The following is a 23,869-nucleotide window of genomic DNA, read 5'->3' on the forward strand; positions in this document are numbered from 1 at the left end:
CGATTGGGTGTCTTATTTTGGGGTAGAGATAGGTAAAGCCAACCTTAGTTCTGAGCTTTTCTCCATTGCTCAGAGAGAACAAGGGTTAACTCTGGTATTCAGGCCAGTTCTCCCTGTAGGGTGGTGAGGTTGCACCCCATCTCTTAAACCACAGGCTTTCTGTTAGGGCCTACAGAATGTGAAAGGCTGTAGAGGTTCAGTTTGTGTCAGGGTAAAAGTAAGAGGCAAGGGTCTTAGAAGCCCATCCTTGTTTTGTTAGGTGTGTACATCTAGGCCACATTGGGCCCTCACGGGCTCATGAAACGTGAGCACAATTACATGTGTACACACACAGGTATACCCAGTTAGAGGGCAGTGCCCAGGCACCAGGATGAGGAGGGTTAATAGGGAAGGCAAGATCCATCTCTAGGCCAAGATTTCTCCAGATTTCCTCAGACCTTGGTGTCCTGGCTGCCCCCAGTCCCCAACCCCCAACACCTGGGCCTGGGGCCAGTTGCATTTCTTGACTGTCACGTGGTTTCCCAGCTTAGCTGGGGTAAGGGAGGAGCAACATCCAGAGTCAACTCTGCCCTGAACCCTAAGTTGACCAGAAGGGAACAGACAGACAGACAGACCTGACTCCTCTTGGATTCTCCAGCCATGAGGCTCCTCTGGGGGCTGATCTGGGCGTCCAGCTTCTTTGTCTTATCTCTGCAGAAGCCCAGGTACTAAAGGCAATCAATATGCTGGGTGCTTGGGTGGAGGCACGGCTGGTGATAGAACCCAATTCTGGAGCGAGGGAAAGCTGGTGTGGAAGGGTCAGGGTCAAGTCTGTGACACCCCTCTCCTCAGGTTGCTTCTGTTCTCGCCTTCTGTGGTTCATCTGGGGGTCCCCCTGTCAGTGGGGGTGCAGCTCCAGGATGCCCCCCGGGGACAGGTAGTGAAAGGATCACTTTTCCTGAGAAATCCAAGCCGAAATAATCACCGCTGCTCCCCAAAGGAGGACTTTACCCTCAGCTCAGAAAAAGACTTTGTGCTCCTCAGTCTCCAGGTAACTGGCTCCCATCCTCTACTGCTGTTTCTGGGGGCCTCCCCAATGTTCCCCTCTATAATCATGCCAATGACTGGCTTCTTCACTGGCTTTCCTTCCTCTCTTCCCACCTCAGTGGTCTCCTTCCTGTTGCTGTGTTGTTCTCTCTGATATTTTTCTCTGTGTCTGTCTCTGACCTGCTCCTTCTCCTCCTTCTGACAGATCCCCCTGAATAATGCAAAGAGTTGTGGCCTCTTTGAACTACGTAGAAGCCCTGAGGTCCAGCTAGTGGCCCAGTCATCGTGGCTGAAGGACTCCCTGTCTAGAACAACAGATATTCAGGGTGTTAACCTGCTCTTCTCCTCTCGTCGGGGACACCTTTTTTTGCAGACTGACCAGCCCATTTACAACCCTGGCCAACGGGGTAAGCACAGGCCTCAGGCCCTCTACTTTAAGTCCCTCCCAACCCACTCAGGACATGTTTGGTTCCCCTTAATGTGAGGTAACCTGAAAGAAAGCGCCATTAGGCCTTTCCCTCCCTTTGGGCCTACCCTCCCTTTGCACACAGACTCCTGCTCATCTCTCATTCTGCATTCCCAGTTCGGTACCGGGTCTTGTCACTGGATCAAAAGATGCGCCCATCCACTGACACCCTCACAATCATGGTTGAGGTGAGTCCCCTGACTGGCCTTCTGACCCTGGCTTCCGATGTGACTTCCCACATGAGACCACTTCTATTCCCCTTGTAGAATTCTTTTGGCCTCCGTGTGCTCAAGAAGGAGGTCCGTGTTCCTTCACCCATCTTCCAGGATGACTTCACGATTCCAGACATCTCAGAGTGAGCTACCCCCACCTGGGAGTTATCCCCGTCTACACCACTCCAATTCCCATTTCCTTTTGGGCTGTCCACCTTCAACATGGTCACATCCCAAATGCCCTGGCCCTGGGCCTCCTGAGCCTCTGGTTTATCCCCTTAGACCTACTCCTAGGGAACCAGGCTGCTGGCTTTCTGTGGTTTTCCTGCATAGGTGAATTGAGTCCCTTCCTTGTCCATCCTCAGACCAGGGACCTGGAAGATCTCAGCCCGATTCTCAGACAGTCTGGAATCCAACAGAAGCACCCTGTTTGAGGTGAAGAAATATGGTGAGTGCTGGAGATATGAAGGACAGGTAGCTTCTTTCAAGAATGAAAAAAGGGGTAGAAGGAGAGATGGTGGGACAGGGCAGGACCAGGGAGGTATGGGCACTACAGACCAGAGGGGAGGGGGTCTTAGAAGGGTACTTTCACTAGGGTATGACCTGCTTACCCCTTTGTTCTGGGTCAGTCCTTCCCAACTTTGAGGTGAAGATCACCCCTGGAAAGCCCTACATCCTGACTGCACCTGGCTATCTTGGCGAAATTGAATTAGATATCCAGGCCAGGTAACAGCCCCTGCTCCTGCCAGGTCCTGTTCCCATGCAGAATGAACAGGGTATAGAGCCCCGCTTCCTTCCTTCCCAGATTATTATTTCTACCAGGCCTCAGCCTACCTTCTTCCTCTTCTCCCTTTGGTAATAGGTACATCTATGGGAAGCCAGTGCAGGGGGTAGCATATGTGCGCTTTGCCCTCCAGGATGAGGATGGTAAGAAGACTTTCCTCCGGGGGCTGGAGACTCAGAACAAGGTAGGAAAGAGGTGGGGAGAGGTGGGGAGCAGAGAAGTGGAGAACTCCAGTCTTACCCCATGTCCTGTTTTTTTACTCCATGCCCTAGTTGGTGGAAGGCCAGAGTCACATTTCCCTCTCAAAGGATAAGGTCCAGGGTACCCTGGAGAAGCTTAATATTGGTATTGCTGACCTCCAAGGACTGCGTCTGTATGTTGCAGCAGCCATCATTGAGTCTCCAGGTAGGTGACTCCCCAGTAAAATCTAGCCCCTTGTCTCTGACCTCTGAGCTGACTGTATTAATCATCATCCCATCATCCTAACCACTACCTGAGAGAGTCAGCTTATAAATACAGATTTGTTTTGGTTCCAGTTCATGATCAGTTGGCCCCTTTACTTTGGGCTTGTGGTGAGGCAGCACCTCCTGATAGGAGTGTATATTGAAGCAAAACTGCTCCATTCATGGCTGGGAAGCAAAAGAAAGGAAGAGTAAGGGTCCTGGGTCCCACTATCACCTTTGAGGGTGTGCCCCCAATAACCTGAAGTCTTCCCACTAGGCCTCACCTTATTAAGGTCCCACCACCTCCCACTATTGCCACACTGGGGACCAGTCCTTTTCCATATGGACCTTTGAGGGACATTCAAGATCCGAATTATAGCACTGATGTGTTCTCTGGCACCTGCACCACCCCGGACTTCTGCTACCTCATATCAGGCCTAAAGACAGGAAAGACCCAGAAGACCTTGTCTTTTTCCAACTTTGTCTTTGCATGGGTCTGCCCCTTTCCCCATCTTGGTTTATTTATTTATTGTTTTGCTCATTTGTTCATCAGCTCACTCATCCAGCGCACCTCTGTGTGCAGGTCCTTTGTTGGGCCTCAGCAAATGGAGATGAATACTGTTCAGCCTGGGTACTGAGGAGCTCATTGTCTTAGGGTGGGGCATGCTCAAGCTGTCCCCTCACCTTCCCATTCCTCTTTCCCAGAGCTCTGTCCTCCACATTCTCACTGCTATTTGTCTTGCAGGAGGGGAGTTGGAGGAGGCAGAGCTTACATCCTGGCGTTTTGTGTCATCTGCCTTCTCCTTGGATCTTAGCAAGACCAAGCGACACCTTGTACCTGGGGCCCCCTTCCTACTGCAGGTTGCTCCTGGGGAGGCAGGATTGGCGGGGAGTGAGTGTTGGTCAGGAGGGTCCTGTGTCTTGCTGACCACTCCCTTTTACCAGCCCCTTTCACCCCCACGTAGGCCCTGGTCCGTGAAATGTCAGGCTCCCCAGCTTCTGGCATTCCTGTAAAAGTTTCTGCCACTTTGTCTTCTGAGTCAGTTTCTAAAATTCAAGACTTTCAACAAAACACAGATGGGACTGGCCACGTCAGCATTCCCATCGTTGTCCCGAAGACTATCACAGAACTGCAGCTCTTGGTAGGGCTCCCCTGTCCCTTGGGGACAGTGGGGGAGGAGAGGAAGTGTCCACAGCCCAACTTGAGAGGAGTGGGGTACATGGGTTCTTGCCATTGACCTGTCCTGACCTGTCCCACTCTCCAGGTGTCTGCAGGCTCCCTCTATCCAGCCACAGCCAGGCTCACTGTGCGAGCCCCACCTTCAGGAGGTTCTGGCTTTCTGTCTATTGAGCGGCTGGATCCTCGACCCCCTCGTGTAGGGGACACTCTCAACTTGAACCTGCAAGCCATGGGCATCAGTGGGGACACCTTCTCTCATTACTACTACATGGTGTGCATAGCTGGGGAGTAGAGGAGGGCAGGGTGCAGGGAACAGCCCCCTAGACAGGTTGGGTGCAGCTTCAAGGGTGGGGATGTTCAATGAAGAGGAAACCACTCTTGTCCTCTTCTTCGTGGCCCAGATCCTATCCCGGGGAGAGATCGTGTCTGTGAATCGAGAAGACAGGAGGGCCCTGACCTCGGTCTCTGTGTTTGTGGACCATCGCCTGGCACCCTCCTTCTACTTCGTGGCCTTCTATTATCATCGAGGCCTCCCAGTGGCCAACTCCCTGCGAGTGGATGTCCAGGCTGAGGCCTGCGAGGGCAAGGTGACTGGGGTTGGAAGAGGTGTTGTGTGTTAACGGGATTAAGAAAGGAAGACAGGGTGATTGCTAGAAGGGCATGGATTTAGTTTGGGTACAGTGAGGTTGTGTGGGATTGAAAGAAGCTCTTCCTACTCTGACTGCCCCCACCGCCCATCTCTGCCAGCTGGAACTGAACCTGGATGGTGCCAAGGACTATCGTAATGGGGAGAATGTAAAGCTGCATCTGCAAACAGATTCTCAAGCCCTGGTGGCCCTGGGAGCTGTGGACACAGCTCTGTATGCTGTGGGTAGCAGGTCGTACAAGCCCCTGGACATGAGCAAGGTTTGTTGAGCCCTCTCCCCTGTCTTTTTGCCCCCTATGGCTCTTTCCCCTGCTTCCCTGAGCCCAAGTACTGAGCTCAGTTCCTAGATCTCACTTGAGCTCCTAACAGACCCTTCCCATTCTTCTCCCAGGTCTTGGACCTTGTCCATTTCTCCTCTTGGCCCCTGCTCTCTATTTTCCCGCTCTATATCTCTTTCATATTTGTCCATGTCCTGCCCTCTTGCTCATAGCCGAGTGGCTGATCTTGCCCCCCAGACACTCTTGCCTCCAGTTTCCTGCTTTTTCTTACCAGGTCTTTGAAGTTATGAATAGCTATGACCTTGGGTGTGGTGCTGGAGGTGGGGACAGTGCCCTTCAGGTGTTCCAGGCAGCGGGTCTGGCCTTTTCTGATGGAGAGAAGTTGACGTCCGTTAGAAAGAGTGAGAACAGTGGTGGAAAGAGAGTGGGTGAGGGGAAGATGAGGAAGGAGGAAGGGCCTGTGGGGTCAAGGAAGAAGAGGGGCAGGAGGGTTGGGCAGGGGAAGGGGAGGAGAGGAGAGGCAGGACTTGACTGTAGACTTGCTCTCTACCAGGTCTGAGCTGTCCCAAGGAGAATAAAATCCGGAAAAAGAGAAATGTGAACTTCCAAAAGGCGTTTAGTGAGAAGTGTGAGTTGGGGGCACCCATGAAGCAGCTTAAGCTGTCCACTTGTTTCTGGATCAGGGTAGGGATCTGTCTCTCTGCCCTTTTACTCCTCAGTGAGCCAGTAGGTGGTATGTGGGACCAAGAAACCAAGTTCTGGGGTTGAAGTAACTGGGTTGGTGGCTGTCTCCCCACATTTATGTTCTCGAGGCAAGTCCTTGTGGGTCTAGGGGTTGGGATGGGGGCTGAGGCGTGTCTGTTTTGGTCCCTTGCTCTTACCCTCACCTGGCCTGCAGTGGGCCAGTATTCTTCACCTGAAGCCAAGCGCTGCTGTCAGGATGGGCTGACACGGCTACCCATGGCACGCTCCTGTGAGCAGCGAGTAGCTCGTGTGTTGCAGCTGGCCTGCCGGGAGCCCTTCCTGTCCTGCTGCCAGTTTGCTGAGAGCCTGCGCAAGAAGAACAGGACAAGGGGCCAGGTGGGCCTCGCCCGAGGTGAGGGGCTAGGTGGGGTGGGGGACAGGCAGTGGTGCCTGGAAGGGCAGAAGGGTCCCTCCTCACTCCCATCCCCCATGGCCCCCAGCCCTGGAGGTCCTACAGGAAGAGGAACTGATGCATGAAGATGATATTGTGGTGCGCAGCTTCTTCCCAGAGAACTGGCTCTGGAGAGTGGAGACAGTGGACCGTTCCAAAATGTGAGGACCTGGGGGACCTTGCTTTTTCTCTGGGTTAGGTCTAGGACCAGCCCTGGGTGTGACAGGGCTTCTCCACCTCTCCTGCTAGATTGTCATTGTGGCTCCCTGACTCTCTGACCACGTGGGAGATCCATGGCGTGAGCTTGTCCAAAAGCACAGGTAAGGTTGCCCTGCCTGGGCCTCAGGCTGCCTTTCTCCCTTTGCTTAACCCTTTGCTCTCAGTAGAAGAAGGGGTTCCAGGGATCTGGGGAAGTCTCTATTAGCATGCACCTGGGTTGATTCTGAGAGAAGGGGCAGGCTAATGGCAGAGCTAGGTCATACCCTGCTCTCCACTGACCTGTGCTCCCCATGCCCAAATTCCCCATCCATCAGGTTTGTGTGTGGCTACACCAGTCCATCTCCGAGTGTTCCGCGAGTTCCACCTGCACCTCCGCCTGCCCGTCTCTGTCCGCCGCTTTGAGCAACTTGAGCTGCGGCCTGTCCTCTATAACTACCTGGATAAAAACTTGACTGTGAGGCCCCTTGGGAGCCTGAGCACATGGGGGTGGGTGGGGGAACCAGGGACAGATGGGGATGGAAACCCTAATTGGTCTGGGGCTCTGGCCATCCCCATTTTGTTGCCCCCAGGTGAGCGTCCATGTGTCCCCAGTGGAGGGGCTGTGCCTGGCTGGGGGTGGAGGGCTGGCCCAGCAGGTGCTGGTGCCTGCAGGCTCTGCCCGGCCCGTTGCCTTCTCTATGGTGCCCATGGCAGCAGCTGCTATGTCCCTGAAGGTGGTGGCTCGAGGATCCTTTGAATTCCCTGTAGGGGATGCAGTGTCCAAGGTTCTGCAAATTGAGGTGAATGGAGCAACCCCTGAATCCAAGTCCCCGGACTCCCAGATTTATCCCCCATCCTCAGTTCATCCTCTGCTGTCCAGACCAGTGTTCTTGTACCCCAAACCAATGTCTTGTTCCACTTATATCTTCTATTGTTGTGACCTAACACTCCCTGAAGTTGGAACAGTCCCAGGGGAGTTTGCAGTGGGGGAGGGGGAAGGCTATAGACCTATCTGATGTCTCACAGCCATGTTTCTCCGAGACAGAAGGAAGGGGCCATCCACAGGGAGGAGATTGTCTATGAACTCAACCCCCTGGGTGAGTGACCCCTACCCCAGTCATCAGTTTCCTAAGGAGATTGTGGGGTGATAGGGATGTGGATAGAAGGACCGACTGGTAACTTCTCCCATCTTCCCAGACCACCGAGGCCGGAGCTTGGAAATTCCTGGCAACTCTGATCCAAATATTATCCCTGATGGAGATTTCAGCAGCATCGTGAGAGTTACAGGTGGGGGTGACCTTCAGTCCCTTCCTAATGGGTCCACATGTGAAGCCTGTGGATCCCTGTTTTGACTCTAAGACCCACTCTCATCCTCAACCCTCTCTCTCTTCATAGCCTCGGATCCATTGGAGACCCTTGGCTCTGAGGGGGCTTTATCCCCAGGGGGCCTGGCCGCCCTCCTGAGGCTTCCCCATGGCTGTGCTGAACAAACCATGATCTACTTGGCTCCCACACTGGCAGCCTCCCACTATCTGGACAAGACAGAACAATGGAGCAAACTGCCCCCTGAGACCAAGGATCGTGCAGTGGATCTGATCCAGAAAGGTTCTGGGTGCAGGGTCAAGCAGGACTAGGGGTTGGGAGGGCAAGTAATAGAAGATGGGCAGCCCAGAAGGCTAGAGAAGGGAAGCAGGGGGAAGCATGGCCTCGGGCACAAACAGTGGAAGAATGTGTGACACCTTAGCAGCCCCCTCTCCTCTCTAAGGCTACATTCGAATCCAGCAGTTTCGGAAGACAGATGGTTCCTTTGGGGCTTGGTTACACAGGGACAGCAGCACCTGGTGAGATTGGAAGGGGGCCCTGGAGGTTGAATAATCAGATACACGGGGAAGTGGGTCTGTGTCTCCAGAGGGAACGCTCCTATCCCCATCTGTCCCTTCCTTCCCACTAGGCTCACAGCCTTTGTGCTGAAGGTTCTAAGTTTGGCTCAGGAGCAGGTGGGCGGCTCACCTGAAAAACTGCAGGAGACAGCCAGTTGGTTGCTGTCCCAGCAACAGGCAGATGGCTCATTCCAGGACCCATGTCCAGTTATCCACAGGGCCATGCAGGTGTGGATGTGCTGGGAGGCTGGGCCAAGGAGCACCTCCAGCAAAAACTGTCTCTGCCTCTTTCCCTCCTGAATGACATCTTCTTTTCTCCCCTCTCTAGGGGGGTTTGGTGGGAAATGATGAGACTGTGGCTCTTACTGCTTTCGTGGTCATTGCCCTTCAGCATGGGCTGGCCATCTTCCAGGACCAGAGTGCACAGCAATTGAAGCAGAGAGTGGTAAGGACACCTATGGGTTTTCCCATCACTGGAACCCAGGCATTCAGACCCAGTTCTCCCAGGAGTCCAGACCTTCCTCCTTGCTTTCTTCCAGGAAACCTCCATCTCAAAGGCAAACTCATTCTTGGGGGAGAAAGCAAGTGCTGGGCTCCTGGGTGCCCATGCAGCTGCCATCACGGCCTATGCCCTAACTCTGTCCAAGGCTTCCCAGAACCTGCGGGATGTTGCCCACAACAACCTTATGGCCATGGCCCAGGAGACTGGTGGTAAGGACAAGGGAGTTCTGGCAGTGACTCTGTTGGCTTGCGGGGGGAGGATGGTCCTTGTGATACCTGGATATATCTAGAAAGAGAGAGAATGGAGACCCTGAGAAGGAATTAAAGCATAAGCAGGGAGGATTTGGGAATAGAATCAGGAAAGCCTGACAGAAGGGAGTCAGAGGGCAGGTAACTGGGATCCTCTTCCTATCTGTTGCCCTATTTGCCTGTGGGTCTCCCTTCTTTTCCAGATTACCTGTACTGGGGCTCAGTCACTGGTTCTCAGAACAATGTTGTGTCACCCACCCTGGCTCCTCGCAGTCCAGCAGACCCCATGCCCCAGGCCCCAGCCCTGTGGATTGAAACCACAGCCTATGGCCTGCTGCACCTGCTGCTTCGAGAGGGCAAAGCAGAGCTGGCCAACCAGGTGGCATCCTGGCTCACCCATCAGGGCAGCTTCCAAGGGGGATTCCGCAGCACTCAGGTAGGAGTTGCCATGGGCTCTGGGGCTGGCTAGTCCTGAGACCAAGTGCTGAGTCCTACCTGGCCTAACCTCCTCAGGACACGGTGATTGCGCTGGATGCCCTGTCTGCATACTGGATCGCCGCCCACACCACTGAGGAGCGGGGACTTAATGTGACTCTCAGTTCCATAGGCCGCAGTGGGTTCAAATCCTATGTGCTTCAGCTGAACAACCACCAAATTAAAGGGATAGAGGAGGAGCTGCAGGTGAACACACTCACGCCTGGGTTGCCATGAAAACTGGGCCAGTCTAGAAGCCATCCCTACTGTCACCCTTCAGGAATCCCTGTGGCCCTCTTCCAGAGGTCCTCCTAGGAAGATTTTCTGTTTGTGTCACCAAACTTCTGAGCTTTGCTTTTCTCAGCTATAAATCATATATATGCGGAGTCTGTCCCACATGGTTTTAGGAGGCTCAAGTAAGAGAACACATACAAAGGTGGAGACTTTTAGAAATGTGAGGTGGGATATTTTAAGGGAAGAGGTAAATTATTAGAGCAACAACCTGATTTCCGTCTGTCCTTCTGATGTCTGTTTCTCTGTTTTGTTCCTGAAAGTTTTCCCTGAGCAACAAGATTAATGTGAAAGTGGGAGGAAACAGCAAGGGAACCTTGAAGGTAAGGCTGACGGTGCAAGTGCCCGGTCAGGGGAGAGGCAGAGCCCACAGAAGAGGGAGGAGCTGGTGGTGAGGGGTCCCTAGGGGCTGAACTTATAGTCAGGGGGAAGAAGAAGCCACCTCAGGGTTGGTGTCCCCTGCTTCCATCCTGGGCCTTTCCGTTTTGCTCTGGTCTCCGCCTTTTCTGGGCATTTGTCATTTCCTTTATCTTTTTATCTTGTTCCCAGCCAAGGTTCTATCTCCTGATCCAGAGGCTCAACACATTCCACAGTACCTCAGACATAGCAGGTCTCAAATCCCTTCTTTTCCTATGTCCCTTATCTGAGTGATGGGATCCCCTTCTGCCCAGGAGCCCAGCCACCACTCTAGATGCCATCTAGAAGTACCCAGAGCATCTCCTTATAGACTCTGTAACTCCTGCTCTGCTCCCCTGCCGTCTAGGGCCTTTTCACTTGTGTCCTAGAGCCCTTGTCACTTATGTCCTAGAGCCCTTGTTAAGATGGTCTTGGCCCTTCCTCCCATTTCTCCACTCTGATCCATTGTCCACATAGCAACGAGACTGACCTGAAAACACCAGTCAGATTCACCTAGAAAAAAGTCACACTGGGGTCCCTGCCTACCTTTCTGGCCAGACCACACATCCACACAGCTCTCCCTGCATATATGCACTCTCTCTGATCCCTGTACCATGGAACAAGCTCATTCTCCTCCTTCCAGCCTCAGCCAGAACCCTTTCCTGAGCTTTCTGTTCCAGCCTCCTGTGTGCCTTCTAGAGCGCTGACCTCCTTGGGCAGCCCTGCATCATCATCTCTGTCTCATGTCGTACCCAGCAGCCCATCTGGTGTCCACTTATGGTTGGACCATTAAGATGGGCTAGGGCTTTAGACCCCTCAGCCCAAGGTGATGCCCTTAGGTCTGTACCCCAAGCATTGTATGTCCTCTCTCTGCCCCTTGCTGAGCCAGGTCCTGCGTACCTACAATGTCCTGGATATGAAGAACACAACCTGTAAGGACCTTCAGATTGAGGTGTCAGTCATAGGCCATGTAGACTACACAAGTGAGTGTTGGAGTGGGGAGTCCTTGGGCCCTGAGGGGCTGATGTAGGGCTGAGTGGCTTCCCAGCCATTTCTCACCATGCTGCCCTGTGCAGGGGAAGCAAATGAGGATTATGAGGATTATGAGTATGAGGAATTTCCAGCCAGTGATGACCCAGGTGCCTATACCCAGCCTGTGACACCCCTGCAGCTGTTTGAGGGACGGAGGAACCGCCGTAGGAGGGAGGTGCCCAAGGTGGCAGAGGAACAGGAATCCAGAGTGCAGTATACTGTGTGCATCTGGTGCGTGCTGGGAGCTGCACAGACCATGTTGGGTGCAACCACTGGGCCAGGAGAATGGGGGTGGGACAGAAGCTGGGGCTGCACATCTGGAACAGAGTAACATGGAACCTAAGCATCAGGCCACATTTCTCCACAGGCGAAATGGCAAGGTGGGGCTGTCTGGCATGGCCATTGCGGATATTACTCTTCTGAGTGGATTCCACGCCCTGCGGGCTGACCTAGAGAAGGTATGGTCAGCTACCCAGACCATTCCTCTCTGCCCTCAGGAACCCTGCTCCATCCCTGTAGTACCACCAGATGCTAAGCCCTGGCTTGTTTGAGGCCTAGGGCCACTGACCTGAAACTGTCTCCCCTTCTCCACAGCTGACCTCCCTCTCTGACCGTTATGTGAGTCACTTTGAGATGGATGGACCCCATGTCTTACTGTACTTTGACTCGGTGAGTGGGGAGGGGTGATACAGGAAGGGAATTGATGGCACTGGGGTTACTGAATTTGTTATGAAGTTTCAGGGGCAGTTGTGTCAGCAGCTCTTGAGAACCTAGAATGTAAGCAGGGAGCCAGGACAAAAATGAGACCCACATGAGCCACAGCAGAATTAGAGGCAGTCTTTTTAGGTTATGGCAGATAACAGAGGCCCTAGTTATATTGGTAACGAGGACAAGGCTGTCAGGAGTGTGGCTTGAGGGCAGTTAGAGTGCCTTGGAGGACGAGTCCTGCCACAATCCCAATGCAAGAATGGTACTGAAAGTCCAGTTTGAGAATCATCAACCTGGAAGGGTTTGTTGGGAGTCAGCGATAGAGAAACCCTTAGGATTACAAAGGAGGGAAGAAGGTGGGCTCAGGCCTAGGAAGGAAAAGAGAAAAAAGGACTTTCCAGATGGAACCAGAGATAGTTCAGAAGCTTATTCTCAGTTTAGGGAGTCTTGCAGAGAATGTGTCCATAATTTAAGACTGCAGAGGGATTGGGACAAATAGTACTGGGGCAAGGTCACCATAAGTACAGTAAAGTTTATCAGAGACCTTGGGGATCAGTTTTTAGAGTTCTGGTGGCCGGAAGGTAACAGAATGTGAAGGATGGTAGAGATAAGATCAATAGCAATGGAATAGAAACAGGCCAAGTAAAGGCAGCCGGAAGCCTGCAGGCTGGGGAGTGATTCCCTGACCTTCCTTCCCCACCCGGTGCCAGGTCCCCACCTCCCGGGAGTGTGTGGGCTTTGGAGCTGTGCAGGAGGTGGCCGTGGGGCTGGTGCAGCCAGCTAGCGCCGTCCTATATGACTACTACAGCCCTGGTGAGCACTTGGGGACCACGTGGCATTTGGGGAGGTTTGGGTCAGCACCCTTATTTGGGATGCCAGGAACCAGCAGAGTGAAAGGTGGAAGGGGGCTCCCTGAGATGGGGCGGTGTGGAGGAGGGACATGTGCCTTAACTCCACTCTTTGTTTTTCTCCAGAGCACAAATGTTCTGTGTTTTATGGGGCACCAACTAAGAGCAAACTTCTGTCCACGTTGTGTTCTGCTGATGTCTGCCAGTGTGCTGAGGGTAAGAGGCAAGGTCTGGGCTAGGGCTGGGAAGATGAGCTGCTGGGGCAAATGCACCCCTCATCTGGGCCTTCCACCTCAGGGAAATGCCCTCGACAGCGTCGCGCCCTGGAGCGGGGGCTGCAGGATGAGGATGGTTATAGGATGAAGTTTGCCTGCTACTATCCCCGTGTGGAATATGGTTAGTCTTTTCCCTCAGGGACCAGCTGTCTTGGTCTCTCTGGATTGTCTGTTCCTCTCACAGGCCCATGTGTGGCCTCTTTGCTGTCTGGGGTCTCTCAGCCTCGGCTGACCTACCTGCCTTCCCTTCCCCTCACCCTTGCCTAGGCTTCCAGGTTCATGTTCTCCGAGAAGATAGCAGAACTGCTTTCCGCCTCTTTGAAACCAGGATCACCCAAGTCCTGCACTTCAGTAGGAAGGGAGCCAAAGAGGCGGGCAACTGGGGGAGGCAGGGAGGTTTAGGTGTGGGGTCTGGCCAGCTGGAATCATGAAAGTTCAGACTGAGCACACGTTCTTAGCAACCTGAGCTTGCCTATAAGTGGGGAGTAATAGCACATGCCTATCAGGGACAGTAAGGGTTAAATGATAGCTGTGCAGAGCCCTGTGCTGCCCTTGGCCTTCCCTACCTCTCTAATGGCTCTTGCACCTATTATCCCTTCAGCCAAGGATTCCAAGGCTGCTGCTGGTCAGACCCGCAACTTCCTGGTTCGAGCTTCTTGCCGCCTTCGCTTGGAGCCTGAGAAAGAATATTTGATCATGGGTCTGGATGGGGCCACATATGACCTCAAAGGAGAGTGAGTTATCTGGTCCCTTCTGTCTTGTTTTCCTCACATCGATGACCTTCCTTAGGGAACACCTCCCTGGCACCCATCCCTGTCCCTCAGAAGCCAAGGCCTTATGCTCTCTATTCTGCATGCCCATCCTCCTGACCTCTGCTGACAGCCCCTTTGTTCCCTGCAGCCCCCAATACCTGCTGGACTCAAATAGCTGGATTGAAGAAATGCCCTCTGAACGCCTGTGCCGGAGCACCCGCCAGCGGGCAGCCTGTGCCCAGCTCAGTGACTTCCTCCAGGAGTATGGCACCCAGGGGTGCCAAGTGTGAGGGCTTCTCCTCTCTGCTTCCCAGGTGGAGCCTGAGCTGGAGAAAGGTGACGCTTGGCAGTGCAGCAACTCCTTGGCCTCTGAACACAGCCAGGGACAGGGTCACAATAAAGCCTTTTGCCAAAGTGTCAGTGTGTATCTCTAGGATTGAGAGCAGCTACCATTCTGGGTTCTGGGGGGCCAAGGCCAGGTTTGTATAATCTTGGACTCTCAGAGCCTGGGGACCCTTGGACTGGCCACCTCTGCCAGAACCCACCCTGATGATGACTCACTAGGCCTTAGTACATCATGGGACCACCTCAAGCAGAACTGTGACCCAACAACCTGTTCCTCAAGGACCAGAGTATACCCCGAGATGTTCCCAAGGAGCTCCATCGCCCAGTGTCATCAGTCACCTGGGCCTTGGGCAGGGTTTGTGCTCAGTTGACACATCACCTCTTGCCAGATGAGCTGTGTCCAGTCCTGTGTTCCTACTCTGACCTTGTGCAGTTGGCAGTCCTGGGGTCTGTTGAATTTAGCTGAGTCCTGGTCTGTTGAAATCTTGTTGACCCTTGATCCTGTTATCAATAGCATTAGGTATCTTAAGTTGTGCAATCTGATGATGATGTCTTCATCTGGACACTGATTTTAAACAAGCCCAAAGGCTAACTATGATGTATTTGTTAATACTCTGAAGGAAATGATTATTCTACTGGGGCCAACCCACTCTACTCTGTTTGCCTAGCTTTCTCCCACTTTGGTTGCACCCTTGGGATCTTAAGCTGTGACCTTAGAAATCCACCCAGGGGAATTTACTGAGATCAGTTTTGATGCCAACTGAGACAGTCCAGCAGCCCACCATTCAATCATTCAACAGAAATTCACAGAACTCTTAATTCCATGCCATGCCCTGTGCCAGATGCCAGAAATATAGCCATCTGTTCCTCCTGTGCCAGAGCACCCACCAGTGTGCAGCCTGTGGCCAGCTCACTGTTGGAGGAAGCAGAAATGAGAATGAACACTCCCCATCCTTTGAAAAGTGTGATGTTAGGGAGCAGTGTGGTCCTGTGGGGCATCCAATCCAGTAAAGGAGAGTGCCAGAGGACCAGGGAAGGCTTCCTAGAAGAGGTGACACAGAAATTATGTTCTGAAGGTTGAGAAGGAGTGCATGTCATTCATCATATTTGGGAGTTGGAGTTGGGGTGGAGATGTCCACCAGTGTGTCAGCTTTCTACATCAGTCTCTTTTCAAATGGAGCCCCCCTCTTCTTCCATGCAACATCAAGCAGTTCTGACCTTCCTTAGCACTTCAGCACTTTCTTGGATTCTGCTTAAGTGACCCTCTTGTTGCCATTTCATCTCTCCCAAAGCCATTCTGCATGATGGCAGCATAAACTCATTTGCCAGTAGCTGCAATTGTGACAAGACACAGCTCGGGCCCAGGAGGTGGACCATGAAGAGGACGGCAGCTGTCACTGCCAACTTCAGAAGTCCCACCCTTCTAGTCTCCCTTCAGGACAAGGCATGAATCCAGGCTAAGCCTGAGCCTCTTTTAGGACCCCAAACAGCAGGGAAGGTCAGGATAGTAGGTGGCACTGCTGGAATTTCAACTGGGGCTCTCTAGCAGCACAGCCTGTGCTCTGGATAAACCCCCAGGGGAGAGGGACCCCCTGGGTCCCAGGAGCTATCTGCAGAGCTAGGGAGTTGGGGGAAAGCCTAAGCTCTCACTTCCCAGGCAGCCCTCTTTTCTAAGCCCCCAATTACCTTCTCACAAAAGTAGTCCCTGATAGTTACTTGATCCAGTGAAAATCCATCCCTTAAGACTACAATTCCAGAAGAGGAGTAGCCCCTGGTCAGTTTTGGCTATTGTGCTGCTTCCTGGACTTTGGTATTGATGCTCAGTAATGCTGGGAATCCACACTCTTCTTGGTCTGACCCAGTAACCTGTGGACCCTGGCACCAACAGCAACCCCTCTCTGCCTGCCTGGAAGCATGTCTCTCCTCTGCCAGCAGGGGAGAGAGGGGAGGAGTGACAGAGGAGGCAACTGCCACCAACAGGAATTTTTTTTTTTCTGCCTCCTATTCCTGGTCTTCAAGGCCAGAGATCCCTTCCTTGCTTTCCTATTGTTGGGTTCTGCAAAACATCTCTGTATTTGTATGACAATTCTTATTTTTATCACACATGAATTTAGGTGTGTTATTTTTCTTTGGGACCAAAGAGAGATGCCACTAGCTGTTAAAGGTACAGATTATGCAGCCTGATCACAAGCCTGAATGCTGCCTCTACCACTTTCTGATTGTTCTGGTTTTTGGGGAAGCCACTCAGCCTCTCATCTTAGGTTCCTTATCTATAAAATGGGAACAATACTAGTGTTCTATGTATAGCATGTCTGTGAAGGGTTGCTTTATACAGGGAAAGCACATAGAACAGAGTCTGCTACATGCTAGGTGCTCTAAATGATGACCCCTATAATTCTTTGCCTCCTGGACACTTCTGATAGTGCAAGAGGCTCTATTAATAATTTCGCAGGGACTACAGGTATATATTTGGATGCCCCAGACAAACTAGGCCATATGGCCACCCTATCTAAAAGTAAAAACAAAGAAAACCCTATTTTCATCTCATTTTGTCCTTCAAACAATCCTGGAGGGACACAGTAGGCAGGGACTGTTATTTTTCTCTTGGAGACAAATTTAAACCAGTAAAATTGTCCAAGGTGGGTATGGAGGGTGAGGGCCTGGGCTGGGGATGGACACATTGACCTGCATGGCTGACATGGAACTGGAAAGCTGATTCTGGATGAAAAAGGTCAGGGTTTTGTTTCCCTTCCTATCTTCTTGATAGATGGTATGTCCTTTGAAATGTGATATCTCCAAGGTCTGTAAGACTGTCACCATCCTGGGAATGTGTCACTCTGTGGGTAGGACAGTGGGAAGGGTCATGAAGGTGGGGGCTGGAAGGCTGCCAAATGACCCAAGCAACAAGGTGGGGGCTCAAGAGTTATAAGTGGTTGTGACAGGGCCTTGCACAGGTCTCCAGCCATGCTGTTTCTTGGGCTGTTGTTGCTGCTGACACTATTGGCTGGCAGCCGCCTGCTGTGGGGCCAGAGGAAACTCAGGGGCTTCCACCTCCCTCCTCGTGCCCCAGGCTTCCTGCACTTTCTGCAACCCAACCTCCCCATCTATCTGCTCAGCCTCACTCGGAAACTCGGGCCCATCTACAGGCTCCGCTTGGGGCTTCAGGGTGAGCGTTCACTCCCTCCTTGTCCCATAGGAGGTTAGGTGGGGTCCTGCCCTACCTGACACCTGCTTGGGCTCCCCCCAGATGTCGTGGTGCTGAACTCCACCAGGGCCATCGAGGAAGCCATGGTCAGAAAGTGGGTGGACTTCGCTGGCAGACCCCGGGTACCATCCTGTAAGAGCTGGGGTCATTCTTGAGGGAGAAAGGGACTTGGGAGGCAGGAGAAGTTCAGGTCCTTGGCTTCTATGGTCAGTTCTTACCATCCATCCCTGTGATTCCCACTGCAGACAAGCTGGTGTCTCACAACCATCCAGACCTGTCACTAGGGGACTACTCCCTGCTCTGGAAGGCCCATAAGAAACTTGCCCGCTCAGCCCTGCTACTGGGTGTCCGTGAATCCATGGAGTCCCTGCTGAAGCAGCTGACTCAGGAGTTCTGTGAGGTGAAGCTGGGCTCCTGCAGCCCAGCCCTTCCCATGGGTCAGGCTCCCCTCTCTCATAGTGCCCCTTTGCTCCCCTGCCAGCCTGTGTAGCTCCTGCTCTTCCCCCACAGCACCTCAGAGTCCAGGCCAGTGCCCCCCTGGCCATCCAGAAGGAGTTTTCTTTCTTTGCCTGTAACATCATCTGCTGCCTCACCTTTGGAAAAAAGGTAAAGGTTGCCCTCCCTTCCCCTTTATCCTCCCCCTCAATCCTTCCCTGACCCTTCCTTGGTCCCAAACTGAAAGTATTCCTTCGTTTCTGGCAGGATGACACCCTGGGACATGCCATTTATAACTGTGTTCAGGATGTCATGAAAGCTTGGAACCACTGGTCCGTCCAAATTTTGGACTTGGTTCCTTTCCTCAAGGTGAGGAGGTGGAGTCCAGACATGTAGGTGGGGGCTAGAGGAATAGGCCTCCTTCTCAGCAGCTCACTCTTGCCTCCCCCTTCTACCCTTGCCCAGTTCTTCCCCAATCCAGGGGTCTGGAAGCTGAAGAAGATCATGGAAAAAAGGGACAAAATTGTAGCGCAGCAGCTGAGGCAGCACAAGGTGGGAGTGACATGAGTGGACCAGGCTCCCTTCAGCCCAGGCCGGTGATGCTACTGCCTCAGCATCACTGCTGGGTCCACCTTTGGACCTGCTGCCCCCACACATCCCTCCCTGAGCTGGGAACTCAGTCACTCCCCCACTTTCTGTAGGAGAGTTTGGTGACAGGCCAGTGGAGAGACATGATAGACTACATGCTCCAAGAGCTGGGGCGGCCGAGAGAGGACAGTGGTTCTGGACAGCTCCTTGAAGGGCACGTGCACATGGCCGTGGTGGACCTTTTCATCGGTGGCACTGAGACCACAGCGACCACCCTCTCCTGGGCTGTGGCTTTCTTGCTTCACCACCCTGAGGTGTGCGCCAGGGGCAGGCAAAAGGTTCCTTCCTGTCAGCTTGGCCAGGGTCAGAAGAACCCAGCTCCCTCTTCTCTTAGTGCTGCACCCTGGGCGGGGGGGGGGGCTACATTCATCAAAAAGAACACAATGGCTCAGCCAGGTATCTGGAGGGAGTGGCTGGAGGTCAGGCAGTTGTGAGTGGGCAGCAGCGGAGCTTAGTCCCTGGTCTCCAGGCTTACCCTTGCCTCACAGGTTCAGCATCGACTGCAGAAGGAGCTGGACCTCCAACTGGGGCCCGGGGCTTCAAGCTCCCACGTCCTATATAAGGACCGAATGCAACTGCCCTTGCTCAATGCCACCATCTCAGAGGTGTTACGCCTTCGGCCTGTGGTGCCCTTGGCCTTACCCCACCGCACCATCCGGCCCAGCAGGTGAGTCCCAAGGGTTAGGGATGAGTGAGGAAGGCCTGAGCAGGGTCCTGGTCAGCCTCTAACTCCACCTTCCCTCAGCATCCTTGGCTACGACATCCCTGAGGATACAATCATCATCCCTAACCTCCAAGGTGCCAACCTTGACGAGATGGTCTGGGAGCGGCCACAGGAGTTCTGGCCTGGTATGTGGGGGGCCAGGTGCCAGGCATGGAGGTGAAGGAGGAAATGGAGGAGGCAGAAGAGGAGGTGGAGGAGGCTCATAACTGCTAAAAACCTCCCTGTCCCATCCACCCATCTGCTCACAGACCGATTCCTGAAGCCTGGCAAGAACCCCAAAGTGACATCCTTTGGCTGTGGGGCACGCGTGTGCCTAGGAGAACCGCTGGCGCGTGTGGAACTCTTCATGGTGCTGGCCAACCTGCTCCAGGCCTTCACGCTGCTGCCTGAGGGTGCCCTGCCCTCTCTGCAGCCCCAGCCCTACAGTGGTGTGAACCTTCTGATGCAGCCTTTCCAGGTGCGGCTGCAGCCCCGGGACCTGGGGGCCCCAGGGCATGACCAGTGCCAGTGATGGGGCAGGATCAGTGCCAGCCAGGTGCCTCAGTTTCTCCTTTATTGCTCCCATAGAAACCCCTCCCCCTCCCCCCTGTAAACATGATGCTGTGAGGTCACAGGCAGAGAAGGCTTCCTCTGGTGGCTGGGAGGTGGAGGCATCCCTGGCTCTTCTCTGGGTGTGACCCCTCAGTGCTCGGCAGTCATACTGGGGTGTGAGAGAGGTGGGCAGCAGCTCAGCCTCCCCCTACAGGGGACCGATAGCTTCTTGGTCTTAGCTTCATTTCCGTAAAGGGTACAGAGAACTCGAAGCCCTTCCAGTGGTACCAGCTCACTCCCTGGGAAAGTTTGTCAAGAGTCAAATCTGGATATCTCATCTGTCCCTACCCTTGCCCCTTTAGGAAGTGATTCCCAGAGATCTATCTACTCTCCCGGTACCCTGCCCTGCTTCCATTGCAATCCTCAGCTGCCCACGACTGAGGTTTAATCCTGAGCTGGCCTTTTTCACCCAATAAATCATCTTATTGGGATAACTCAGCAAGGTTGACATTATTATCCCATTTCACAGATGGGGCCCTGAGGCATGAGCAACTCTGTCACATCCTGGGCTTCACCCAAGGAACCAAGCCCCAATCACTGCAGCCCTGCTGCCTCCCCAGCCTCTCACCTGGTGGTCCACTGTGCTCCCATAGAGTCCATTGAGGTTGGCATAGTGGCAGTTCCTGTACCACCATGCCCCACGGTAGGAGACAGCGCAGGAAATGAGCAAGTTGTTGGGGTCTCGATCACGGGCCGAAAAGACACTGCCACTGTGGTAGCTCATGGAGTCCCCTGGGCAGGGCATGGGAAGGAATGGTGAGGTCACTCCTTCCCACTCCCTCTCCCAGGCCTGGGCCTGCTCTTACCTGCGGTGCCATGGTAGCCCTCCAGGTGGAGGCGGTAGTTCTCAGCAGCTGATCCTACTCGGAAGGAGTCATACTGGGCGAACACAGCCTCATCCCCAGCCCGCAGGTCCACACGCATGGAGTAATCACCAGCCTGTGTCAGGCTGTGTAGGGCCTCATTGCCTGGGGGTAGGGGTGGGTGCTTCATCAGAGACCACATGTCCACAGGGCCTTCATCCCCTCCCTAGTTCCCCAATCCCTGAGGCACTGACCCAGCCAGAACTCCCTGGAGATGTTCCCAAAGCCATGGGCATAATCCTCCCAATCCCTCCAGAAGTCTGTCTGTCCGTCCATGCGGCGCTGGAACACCTGGGAGGCGGATGGGAACAGCATTAGTCTCTGGCTTCAGGGGCAGCAGTCTCTGCCCTACACAGATCCCTGGGGTGTGAAAGAGGAGGGCAGCCACCAGCTGGCACCCACCAGCCAGCCGCCCCCATCGGTCTCCATGTCACAAAACACATTCAGGGGCCGCTCTCGATTGCCATTGAGGAAGATGGTGGTGGTTCTCGAGGTGCTGGGCCCATTCTGCATCTCCTCCCCACAGTCCCTGGGGAAGGGGATCCGCAGTCCACCTGGGGAGAGGAGCGTGAGAAACCTGTCCTTTTTCCAAACCTTAGCCCACCCAGTGCGGGCCCCAGTTCTGGGTACCAGTGGTGAAGGAGGTGGATACTGGTGGTGTGAGGCTTTGGCCCCACACAGCCTGGAGCCGTGCATTATAGTAGGTAGAAGGGAAGAGGCCAAGGAGCCGGTGTGAGGTGATTCCCGAGGGGAGCAGGATCTCCTGTGGGACAGACAAGACATAGGTCACGGGAGGGAGAGACCTCCTGAGGAAGCCAGAGCCAGCACCTCCGAATCAATCCAGGGAGAGGAGGTAGCCAACAGGGTAGGGGTGCGGGCACCTGAGTCTGTCCACCAGGGGTGTCAAAGCTGAGCAGGTAGCCTGTGGGTAGGACTTGGGGCTCAGTCCAAGTGAGCAGCGCTGTTCGGGGAGTCACTTCCTTGGTTTCCAAGTCCAGGGGAGCCTTCAACCCTGGGAGGGGAAGATGGAAAGAGATAATGGGGATGAGGCCTGCCCGGCTCCTTTGCCCTTCTCCTTACCCATTTCACATACCCCAGGCTGTACCTGTGGTGAAGGTGATGCTGGCTGGGGAGGTGAAGTTGGGTCCCCGGAGGCCGTGCACAGTGGCAGTGTAGTTGGTGTGGAGTACCAGGTCGCGCAGGGGGTAGTCCACAGCACTGCCCGGGGCGGAGTCCTGCAGAGATGGGGCTGGGAATGGGGGTGGGTGTCAGCTCCTGCCACTCTCTGCTCTCCTACCCCCAACAATCCCATGTAGAGGGAGTCTTCAGCTCTGCTCACCCCCTGGGGCTGTAACCTGGACGTTGTATTTGTCCACGGGGTTCTGGGGGGGCTTCCAGTGCAGCAGAGTGGATCCCTCAGTCAAGTTCAGTGCACGCAGCTCAGTGGGGCCATCAGGAACTGGGAGAGGGGAAGGGCTCAGAGGGGTCTCCAGCACTGTCCCTACTCCTAACCTTCCTGAACTCACTGGCTACTCCCTTGTCCACAGAGCTCCAGTGCCTCCCCTCCCTTCCCCTTGGGTTCCTTCCAGGCTCCTGCCCACACCTCATTTTCTCTCCCTCCACCTGCTGTGCTGGCCCAGTCCCTCTCACCAGTGGTGAGGAAGCCTGTGAGAGGCTCACTCTCCTCAAAGCCGCGGACAGAGACCACTGTCACCTCGTAGCGAGCACCTGGGATCAGCCCCTGAATTTTCTGGGTCTGAGCCCGGCCATCCACCTGCACACTCTGCGGTTCCCCTGAAAACATATTGGGGGCTAGGAGGTTACCCAGGGAACTCCATAGCAACTGGGGGTGGACAGAGGGCAGGGGCAGGAGAGATGAGAGAGCAGATGAGGACATGGGCAGAAAAGCGTTACCTCCATCTGCCAGCTGGTAGGAAACTTTGAAGCTGTCCACCCTGGATGGTGGTGGCACCCAGCTGACCATGGCCGAGGTCTCCCCAATTTCGCTGAATTGGAGGTCACGTGGACTCTCCAGAACTGAGGATGGGATCAAGGGATGATGGTGAGGGCAGGGGCAGGGAGGTTCCCTCCCTTTCTCTTGGGCCTCCTGGCTCCAAAAGTGCCCACCACACCTTTCCTTAGGAATGGAAATTGCTCTCAAGAATCCTCCATGCCTCCTACGCACTCCCCAGCCTCCCTCTGGCTGAGGTACCAGGTCCATTTTAGTGGGTGCCTCAAATGGGGCCTTACTTGGGCTGAGGGTCCGGGCAGTGCCTTGGATGCTGTCAGCCTTGTGAGGCCCTCGTAGCCCATAGAGAGTAAGGCTGTACAGGGTCCCAGGGCGCAGGTCTCGGAGCACCGCTGAGCGCCTCGTCCCAGGCACCATCAGCTCCCGTTGCAGCAGAGGACGTGGACGTGGCTCCAGGGTGCTTGGTGATGGAACCCCAAAGCGGAGTAGGAAGGAATCAAAGGCTCCAAGTGGGGCCTCCCAGTTGAGCCGTAGCGAACTGGTGGTCACATCAGTCACTGACAGATGAGACAGGCGGGGCCCTGGGTCTCCTGGGGTCAGACCAGCAGGAGGAGGCCCTGGGAGGAACAGATGGGAAAGAAAGGTTGGAGACAGATACACACCAGCCCAGTGGCCTTCTGCCACTGCCCTGGCATATTTCTCTGACAACAGTAGAGCTGGTAAAGGACTCCTTTAGTGGCTGCGGGTAGGAGCAGAGCAAAGAGCTGCCCTAGAGTCCATTGGCCTGCCTTCTCCTGGGCACCACCTCAAGCCCTCAAGTGATCCCCATTTCTGGGGGTCCCCTTACCCGGCTCAACCCAAGCCTGGCCCACCTGTGGTGCCCTCTGTGGAGATGGGCCCTCGACGCATCCCTTCATGGAGACCATAGAGGGAGAACTGGTAAGAGGTGTTGGGCTCCAGGCCTGAGATGAGGACCTTGTTCTGATCACCATCCACAAGCAGGGCCTGGGGCTGCCCATCTGTGTCCAGATACTGGACCACAAAGGAGTCAAAGGGGCCCTGGACCACACTCCACGACAGGCGCAGTGAGTCTGGGGTTGCCTCGGTCACAGCCAGCACCCCCAGCTTCGGTGCTTCAGAGGGCTCAGGGGCTTCTGGGGCTGGTGTGTCCTCTTCTGGGGCTGTGGGTGGGGGGAGCCCAGAGAAGAAGTTAAGTGGAAGTGCCACGGGGCTCTGCTTTTTCCATCTTGCTGGCCCAAGGCCGGGGTGGGGACTTTATAGTTCTGATTAGGCTATCAAGTAGAGAGAAGAGAGG

The 23,869-nt window shown here is 54.3% G+C and overlaps 3 protein-coding genes across 5 annotated transcripts in view; 2 read left to right on the forward strand and 1 right to left on the reverse strand.

Moving 5' to 3' along the window:
- Window positions 1–559: 559 nt before the first annotated feature.
- LOC308648910 (complement C4-A) lies at window positions 560–14,189 on the forward strand. Its single transcript, XM_081294085.1, has 41 exons — window positions 560–704; window positions 832–1,030; window positions 1,232–1,433; window positions 1,610–1,680; window positions 1,759–1,847; window positions 2,070–2,152; window positions 2,334–2,430; window positions 2,567–2,672; window positions 2,761–2,893; window positions 3,677–3,792; window positions 3,897–4,073; window positions 4,197–4,382; window positions 4,513–4,698; window positions 4,859–5,017; window positions 5,310–5,436; window positions 5,589–5,663; window positions 5,934–6,131; window positions 6,220–6,331; window positions 6,420–6,490; window positions 6,704–6,843; window positions 6,959–7,168; window positions 7,414–7,465; window positions 7,566–7,655; window positions 7,764–7,973; window positions 8,134–8,209; window positions 8,320–8,476; window positions 8,577–8,693; window positions 8,788–8,959; window positions 9,202–9,434; window positions 9,512–9,679; window positions 10,027–10,086; window positions 11,049–11,142; window positions 11,236–11,422; window positions 11,559–11,649; window positions 11,786–11,860; window positions 12,610–12,712; window positions 12,874–12,963; window positions 13,045–13,143; window positions 13,290–13,373; window positions 13,624–13,756; window positions 13,923–14,189. Exons 1-41 carry the CDS (start codon window positions 640–642, stop codon window positions 14,062–14,064), a joined length of 5,235 nt encoding a protein of 1,744 aa, XP_081150211.1. The 5' UTR covers window positions 560–639; the 3' UTR covers window positions 14,065–14,189.
- Window positions 14,190–16,805: 2,616 nt separating this feature from the next.
- CYP21A2 (cytochrome P450 family 21 subfamily A member 2) lies at window positions 16,806–19,642 on the forward strand (the record flags this gene model as incomplete). Its single annotated transcript, XM_081294139.1, has 10 exons — window positions 16,806–17,285; window positions 17,367–17,456; window positions 17,570–17,724; window positions 17,835–17,930; window positions 18,027–18,128; window positions 18,225–18,311; window positions 18,461–18,661; window positions 18,896–19,074; window positions 19,153–19,256; window positions 19,380–19,642. Exons 1-10 carry the CDS (start codon window positions 17,084–17,086, stop codon window positions 19,640–19,642), a joined length of 1,479 nt encoding a protein of 492 aa, XP_081150265.1. The 5' UTR covers window positions 16,806–17,083.
- A 21-nt stretch (window positions 19,643–19,663) lies between these two features.
- TNXB (tenascin XB) overlaps window positions 19,664–23,869 on the reverse strand; it is a 57,751-nt gene continuing 53,545 nt past the window's right edge. For all 3 annotated transcript variants that reach the window (XM_081294079.1, XM_081294078.1, XM_081294077.1), the window contains 13 exons: window positions 23,427–23,735; window positions 22,836–23,171; window positions 22,500–22,622; window positions 22,236–22,379; window positions 21,925–22,044; window positions 21,691–21,834; window positions 21,467–21,597; window positions 21,216–21,348; window positions 20,988–21,139; window positions 20,780–20,876; window positions 20,529–20,690; window positions 20,291–20,454; window positions 19,664–19,961 (listed from right to left, as the gene is read on the reverse strand). In XM_081294079.1, coding sequence (XP_081150205.1) covers window positions 19,860–19,961; window positions 20,291–20,454; window positions 20,529–20,690; window positions 20,780–20,876; window positions 20,988–21,139; window positions 21,216–21,348; window positions 21,467–21,597; window positions 21,691–21,834; window positions 21,925–22,044; window positions 22,236–22,379; window positions 22,500–22,622; window positions 22,836–23,171; window positions 23,427–23,735 — 2,117 coding nt within the window. In that variant the 3' untranslated portion in view covers window positions 19,664–19,859. The remainder of the gene's footprint in view (window positions 19,962–20,290; window positions 20,455–20,528; window positions 20,691–20,779; window positions 20,877–20,987; window positions 21,140–21,215; window positions 21,349–21,466; window positions 21,598–21,690; window positions 21,835–21,924; window positions 22,045–22,235; window positions 22,380–22,499; window positions 22,623–22,835; window positions 23,172–23,426; window positions 23,736–23,869) is intronic.

Source organism: Spermophilus citellus (assembly GCF_964194105.1).
Source record: "Spermophilus citellus genome assembly, chromosome: 5".
Taxonomy (NCBI): Eukaryota; Metazoa; Chordata; class Mammalia; order Rodentia; family Sciuridae; genus Spermophilus; species Spermophilus citellus.